Source organism: Lipophrys pholis (assembly GCF_963383615.2).
Source record: "Lipophrys pholis genome assembly, chromosome: 20".
NCBI lineage: Eukaryota > Metazoa > Chordata > Actinopteri > Blenniiformes > Blenniidae > Lipophrys > Lipophrys pholis.
This window is the reverse complement of record NC_137648.1, coordinates 11,177,616-11,185,548: the sequence shown is the minus strand read 5'-3', so window position 1 is coordinate 11,185,548 and position 7,933 is coordinate 11,177,616. Positions and strand designations below refer to the sequence as shown.

Genomic DNA, 7,933 nt, shown 5'->3' with positions numbered 1-7,933 from the left:
TTTCCAACGTGAAGAAAAATGTCTTAGTGACAGCAAGCAGCCAGCGCGCAGGCGCAGTGCCTCAGGCAACGCTTGAGAAAAATAGTTGTTATGCAAAGGTTATTGTACAATAAAACTCCTAAAAAAGTTGATCCAGATATACAGTCGCCTTTCTTTTGTCCCGGCGAACAAAGGCTGAGCGGCTATGAAACAGCAATTTCCCCACTCTGATTATTCGACAACAAAACAGACTGCCACGCAAGAGTATGCTGATTGTCCCTATAAAAGTTGTAAGGATCATAAATAATGCAGTGATATCTTCATTTTGCACTGCGGCGTCTGAAGGACTGAACTTTACGCACAAATTACGCACAGCTTTACGCATGCCAGCGATCGGTCACAGCGGAGAAAAAAAAGAGACTGGTGAAAAGAAAAAAAATCCACGTGGGAGTTTAAAATAGTCCGGAGTACATACCATTATTTAGCGCTTTGATAAATGTCCATATTTACATATCCAGACGTTTGTCCTTCAGCGCGTTCTACAGTCTTGACTCAGTGATCTGCCTGGTGGGATCCGTGTGCAGTAAGAGTGAGCAGAGCGAGCTGCGGCCATTGTCCCGAGGAAAAAAAATGTAATGGACGGGACCTGTTGTTATGATCCGGGGTAATTTTGCTTTAGACCCCGGACGGCAGCAGATGAGGGTCACAGGAGGTGGTGCCGTGGCAGACTTAGGCTCAAAATAAAACGTGTGTCTACTGTAAGTATCAGTTACTACAATCTTGTACATCTTAAAATAAAACTCTCTTCGTCGTATTTTCTGATTTTGTTAGAATTAAAGAAAAAATATTGCAGTTACAGATCATATAGAAATTGCGCGTCGTTGTATAATTTGTCTCCAAATCATTGATCAACATCCTAACATGGCTTATTTGTTTTAACTCGTCAGCCGACCACCGGACCTTCCTTAAAAAAGCTAAGCAGTTATTCACATGTTGACCAGTGTGTGGATGTTACTGTCACAAGGACGGCTGAGTTTCTCTGCGTAACGACTCTGAATGTCAATAATTTTCCATAAATATCACAACCATTGAATTTTCAAATTTGTATTCATTATTTACGTATAGATGTGCTACTTTTAAGTTTCTGAATAAAATGATTGTAAATTATATTTCATTTTCATTTTTTGACAAGCCATCTACTATGTGGAGTTTTATTTTAATCTAACAGGAGATCAAACTATTGCCTAAGGAGACTTTAAATAATTTCGCACACAGTTTTGACCATATTGGTGTCACGCATAAGTGTATTAGAAGTGTATTTTCTCCCAGATATAAGTCATTCGTAAAGAATTTAAGAGTTCAAAACAAATGTATTGCTACAGTCGTTCGTTGGTATATTATGTTTATTTCCGTGGCGAAGAAATACCCGTGGATATATTATAAACTTACATTTTTTTTGAAGCTTTAATGTGTCAATTTAAAGTATACTAATTAAACTGAAGGGTTTGATTCATAATGCTCTCTTGGGCGCATATCAGTGGGTTAAAGGCTTTGTAAATAAGTTTAAAAACAATATTCTACTGGGGTAATTTCACTGAATTGACTTGTCAAAATCGTTGTTGACAGGGTCCTATCCAGCACGTTAGAAATTGAGTCAATATTTTGAGACATGACGGATCTAAAAGATGTTTATTAAATGGCCTTTACGCATGGGGTTCACAGCTCACAGCTGTAGCCTTCAGAGGCATCACAACACTGGCGTAATGCAAAACTTTGAAGTGCTATTTCTGGTCCAAGTTGTGCACGCACTCACTCACTCGCTCTTAGGGACAAGTAAGCAGGGGAGTTACACAGGATCCACAGGAAAAGGGCAGAATTTGTGGCGAGGTCTCATAAAATTACGCTCTTTGCTGCTTTGGTTCTGAAACTTTTACTGTAAATCTCTAATAGTTCCTGGTAGCAGTTTAAAATTCTGCACATGAGGATCATGCCACTAAATAGTTCTTGGACTTTTTAATTAGGGTGCATCTTTTGCAGAGCAGAAGTACACGTGTCACGGTCATTTTGAGGTGCATAAAGTTAAATCGCGACTGTAAAGTTGTGCATAACTCCAGCGAGCGTTTCTTATATTTACTCTCACTTGTGGCTAGTCTGTGTACATGACTTACAATGTTGACTCTCCGTTGTTTGTTTGTTTTCCTGTGATATGCCATTCTTACCGTTTTCCACCTGTTGATATATCCTTCCGAACTGTGTCAAGCAGAATAGTGGTACACCTCAAGTTGAAGGGTCTACTTGTTAAGGTGAGAACAACCAAACTTCCTCTCTTTTCCTGGTCTCCTAAGACTGGCTTGGAGAATGCCTTGCAGAAACTAGTCTAGTAGCCAAGAAGACATTTTAATGGTTCGCATGGCACGTCTGTTCATGTGGCTTTGAACTCTAGCAGCCGGAGGTTCCTGCAGAGAGCGCCGCAAATCCCACTTGATAACTTCGACAACCCACAACGTTTTACACACAGGCCATGCATCACTGGCCTGCAAAGAAGAAGAAAAATGAGCAAGTTGCACAAATACAAGCCAACCCGTGATGGATACATTAGGCATAGTATTAGGTCCAAGTTAAATACAGGTCTATGTATTCAAGGTAACCTTTATGGACGCGGGGTGCTGGTGAGCGTGATGTGGAAATCTAAAGCACAGATGTTCCACCGGCGTGAGCCTCCAGTGGACGCAGGGAAACGTCGTGTTCGAGTGAGACAGGGGCTGCAAAACACGGAGTGCGCAACTAAACGTGAGTCCTTTCAAAGTGAGAAGGGATAAGTTGATAATAACGGGTCTTTTACGACAGTGATGACAGTGGACGGAGTTTATACCAGACCTCAGGGCTTTGCTATTGGGGTTTCAAGGAAAACGCGTTAGATTCCGATCATACCATATCGTGCCACACATGAGGGCGCGCATTAAACTGCCACGAGGTTTGTTTACTCCACTGTGATGTTAGTTCATATCGTGTGCAATATACGTGCAGAGCAGTTGCATTACATCTATGTATCCATCCATCCATCCATCCATCCATCCATCCATCTATCTATCTCTTAATTGGACAAAACGTTTCCAATTACACCACAAAAGGGCGTGCTTGGTAACCTAATTGCCCCAGGTTAACAAAGAGAACGTCGCACATTTGGTTTATAAACTCTAGTCGCCAAAGAAATAAAAAATAAAAAAAACAAGCTTTGACTCTCTACTTCTCCACACAATTGTCGTCTGCCGCTCCTCAACTTTTTGTTTTGCTGTTATTCAGCCTTTTAAGCAAATTCACAGTCAGCAATCTCACAATATCTGGGATTGATGATGCAAAGAAGCCAATAGAAGTGTGGGCCCTGCACCGTGGATTGTTATTTGGTGAGTGGATGTTATTGGGGGGAAAGAGGCTCCGCCAATGGGCGAGCCGCTGCGGGGTCACGTGGCCACCCCCCTCCTCTCCCATTCATCAGGGCTGGACTGTGTTGTCTTTTCAATTCATTTATCTGCAGGAATGATTGCGACTATCAGTCTAGAGCTCACCGCCTGACTGAGGAGGTGAAAGTTGCGCCACAGGAAGATAAACCGCAAAAGACAATATTGCATGTATACACGTTTCTGCGCGTGCATCGGATGAGCGGTATAGGGGAATTCCTCGCGTCTCTTAAAAAGTAAACAGAAAATCGGTGGATTGGAGAGTTTGCTCAGTCCGGTGCGCCTTCAAGAGACACAGAGAGAGGGGGGAGGAAGAATATCAGCGCGTGGTTTTTTGATTTCTGCTCTCAGTCGTCTCGGCGAGTCTAGACTGAAGATGCTCTTGGACGCAGGACCGCAGTATCCCACCATAGGAGTCACTACTTTCGGCTCCTCACGGCATCACTCAACAGGCGAAGTCACAGAGAGAGAAGTGGCGTTGGGGATAAATCCGTTCGCGGATGGGATGGGCGCCTTCAAAATCAACCACAGCTCCCACGACATTGGTTCCGGACAGACGGCGTTCTCCTCCCAGGCGCCCGGCTACGCGGCGGCCGCGCTGGGACACCATCACCACCCGACCCACGTTGGCTCTTACTCCACGGCGGCTTTCAACTCCACCAGGGACTTTCTCTTCAGAAATCGGGGTTTCGGGGATGCCGCCGGCGCGCAGCACAGTTTGTTCGCCTCCGGAAGTTTTGCAGGGCCACATGGACACTCGGATGCGGCGGGGCACCTGCTCTTCCCGGGGCTGCACGAGCAGGCGGCGAGCCACGCGTCTTCGAACGTCGTCAACAGCCAGATGCGGCTGGGCTTCTCGGGGGACATGTACGGACGGGCCGACCAGTACGGCCACGTCACGAGCCCGAGGTCCGATCACTACGCCTCGACCCAGCTGCACGGCTACGGCCCCATGAATATGAACATGGCCGCGCACCACGGAGCGGGGGCCTTCTTCCGATACATGAGGCAGCCCATCAAGCAAGAGCTCATCTGCAAGTGGATCGAGCCGGAGCAGCTGACGAACCCCAAAAAGTCGTGCAACAAAACTTTTAGCACCATGCACGAGCTGGTGACCCACCTGACGGTGGAGCATGTGGGGGGACCCGAGCAGACCAACCACATTTGCTTCTGGGAGGAATGCTCCAGAGAAGGAAAGCCATTCAAAGCCAAATACAAACTAGTAAATCATATCAGAGTTCACACCGGAGAAAAGCCCTTTCCGTGTCCGTTCCCCGGCTGTGGCAAAGTATTTGCGCGATCGGAAAATCTAAAAATTCACAAAAGGACTCACACTGGTAAGAGCCGCAGTGACTGACCGCTTCATTACTGCAAAAATCAATGCTGACAATATCCAGTTCCAACAAAAGAAGCATGCATGTGATTCAGCTTTATATCTATTTGACAGCTGGAGTCTTTCCATTGACAGTTCTGTCGTCAGAAAATACGTTTGTCATTTCTCATGAAACGTCTTATTTAAAACAGACATTTAAATTAATTTCTTTATATGAGGGTTAATTTATTTGATCTAAATTGATAAAAAAAACAAAACTAATTGCATTAATTTAATCAAATGTGATCAATTATATTTATTTAAATGGTAAATATGTATGGTAAATATGTATTTAAATTCTACCACTGTTAAGTCTTGTATTTTTTCCCCCCTTTATTCAGGTGAGAAGCCCTTTAAGTGTGAGTTTGAAGGCTGCGACAGGCGGTTTGCAAACAGCAGTGACCGCAAGAAACACATGCACGTCCACACGTCGGACAAGCCCTATCTCTGCAAAATGTGCGACAAGTCATACACACACCCCAGCTCCCTCCGAAAACACATGAAGGTAAAACCACTGTTGTGTGCTCATTTTCACTACTCCATTGTTTTTATTTACAAAATACTAGCATGTATTAATACTGTTTTTTTTTTTTAAACTGTGTGGTGAAACTCTTAAACTGAGGGGGGGGAAAGATGTTGGTGCTTTTATTCTCCTCCCCCCCCCCCCCCCCCCCCTCTTCACAATTGGAGATACACGAGTTAATTCACTTTGACACTTTCTTTCTTTCTTTTTTCAGCCGACAAATCAGATTAAGATCTTAATGAGAATAATTGTGTTTTGGGTATGCTTTTGTTTTACAATCCTGCAGATGTCCAAAAAACAGCCGGATTAGGAGTTTTAATTTGTTTTGATGGAATTCTCATGTCTTCGATTGGCACGAAAAAGAAAATAGGATTTTTTTAAATTTCTATTTTATCCTGTGTGTGTGCGTGTTTAATTTATAACTAATTTCTGTCACGATTGCAGGTCCACGAATCCACCAATCCAGGACCGCAGCCATCTCCAGCGGCCAGTTCAGGGTACGAGTCGTCCACACCCCCCACCATAGTGTCCCCGTCCACAGAGAACCAGAGCAGCAGCTCCATATCACCAGCAGCCTCAGCAGTTCACCACACAGCCAGCCACAGCACGCTGTCGTCAAATTTCAATGAATGGTACGTGTAAATATTTTTGGAAAAAAAAAAAAAAAAAAAAGAAGAAAGAAAGAAAAGAGACTGATTTAAAAGGAAAAAAAAAACTGCTTGGATTCAAAAAGACTTTATGAAGTCAGCCAGTGAAACATGGACTGAGAAAACACGGGAGGCCCCAAACGATCAATGGGAGGCTCTCTTAATTTCAGAGAAAGAGAATGCATGGACTAAAAAGGAGGAGAAGACAGCCACCAACTTTAACTTTCCCCCCCCCCCCACTTCAATATTTTCTTTATTTTTACTGAGAGACTGATCAAGAGATCTCAAAAAAGCATGCTATCTGCGGGTATGAGGGGCCTGAATTTTTGTACATAAGGATTTCACCGAGTTGAGGGGGAAAAATGTAATATTTTATTTTGTAAATAGTTCTATCACAGTTTAAGGGAAATTTGTGAAAAAAATGTGGTCCCTAGATATATGGAAAAATGAGATGGTTTTAAGAATATTGCGATGAATAGACTTCATTGAAAAGAATGTTATAGTTGTGTACCAAATGTGAATTATTCAGTATTACTACAGTCTACACGTCGACCTAACCGACTCTTAGTATTAATGTGCTTTTGTAGCCTATTCAGTGCAACATTTTCGTCCAAGGTCCAGTTTGAGTAGCACAGTATCATTGTTGTTATTTAATGTCATGTCGATAAATCGTGTAGTGAAAGCCTGAAATTCCGTGTCAATCTGTTTATGTACGTGATAAATATAAAAAAATCTTTGTCAATTGCTTTGTCTGAAAGGAAGTATTATTACATGTAAGTAGCTCAATTTTCCATATTTATCCGCATGTAAAGGACCGGTAACATGTTAGAAATGATCGGTATTTATGGAGAAATGCGCTCGTATGTAAAATTTAGTTTACAAACAATGTTTGGATACATTTCGTACTATATTAAAGGATTGAAAAAAAAAATCAATAATGCATTGCGTTGGAGGTTATTGGTTTTCATTAGTGTTTTGAGGTTGGTGCTGTGTGAAAGGCTCAGATAACTCATCTTGCTGCAGACCATTTCATGATGTTTGGTGCACTTTTCGATAAAAAAAAATATCGCATGTTTAGGGTTCATTTCCACTCTTTGCTGTGTGTGTGTGTGTGTGTGTGTGTGTGTGTGTGTGTGTGTGTGTGTGTGTGTGTGTGTGTGTGTGTGTGTGTGTGTGTGTGTGTGTGTGTGAGAGAGAGAGAGAGAGAGAGAGAGAGAGAGAGAGGCCATTTAAAGCAAAAGCTTTACCGTACATCTGAAGGCACTGTCACAACTTTCCTGACAGTCGATAATAAGTAAATGCTCTCCCCCCTTCTGCATCTTCTGTTTATCCAAAATTAACATCCAGCACTTTGCCCTCCAGTAACGCGCAAATTAAATCGATTAATCACGGCGGTTGTTTCTCAGTGCAAACCCGAATATTCCGCGTTACTTAATTGTTCGGGAATCTAATTTTCCAATCTAATTTATTTTCTTTTTTTTTTTTTTTTTTTTCTTTTTTTTCCTTTTTCCTCCCTGCGTTTGTCGGATTTCATAGACTTTGGGGAGTCAGTGTGGCCCCTCATTGTTCCTGGCTGCAGCTTGCTTGACCGCCCCATTAGGCAGAGATCACATCAGCAGCCGCCACTGATCATGGTTAACACTGCCAGTGCGCAGGGAGCCACGATCTGTCAGTCTGCTGCTTTGTCAAAACTGCTGCACCCAACCCCAACAGAAACACTGCGATTTGAACCTTAAAAATACGTATAGAGGGGGGGAAGGTGTGTGTGTGTGTGTGTGTGTGTGTGTGTGTGTGTGTGTGTGTGTGTGTGTGTGTGTGTGTGTGTGTGTGTGTGTGCACGCTTGGTATCAGCAAAAAAAAAAAAAAAACAACAAAAAAAAAAACCCCAACTCCCACCATCTTTAGATGATTTGTCGAAATGTATTGAAATGTATTCATATTTTCTTTTCACGGA

The 7,933-nt window shown here is 42.9% G+C and overlaps 1 protein-coding gene across 1 annotated transcript; it reads left to right on the top strand.

The window, feature by feature from the left end:
* The first annotated feature begins 3,516 nt into the window (after window positions 1-3,516).
* Window positions 3,517-6,900, top strand: zic1 (zic family member 1 (odd-paired homolog, Drosophila)). Its single transcript, XM_080489906.1, has 3 exons — window positions 3,517-4,774; window positions 5,151-5,314; window positions 5,777-6,900. Exons 1-3 carry the CDS (start codon window positions 3,814-3,816, stop codon window positions 5,972-5,974), a joined length of 1,323 nt encoding a protein of 440 aa, XP_080346032.1. The 5' UTR covers window positions 3,517-3,813; the 3' UTR covers window positions 5,975-6,900.
* The last annotated feature ends 1,033 nt before the right edge of the window (window positions 6,901-7,933 follow it).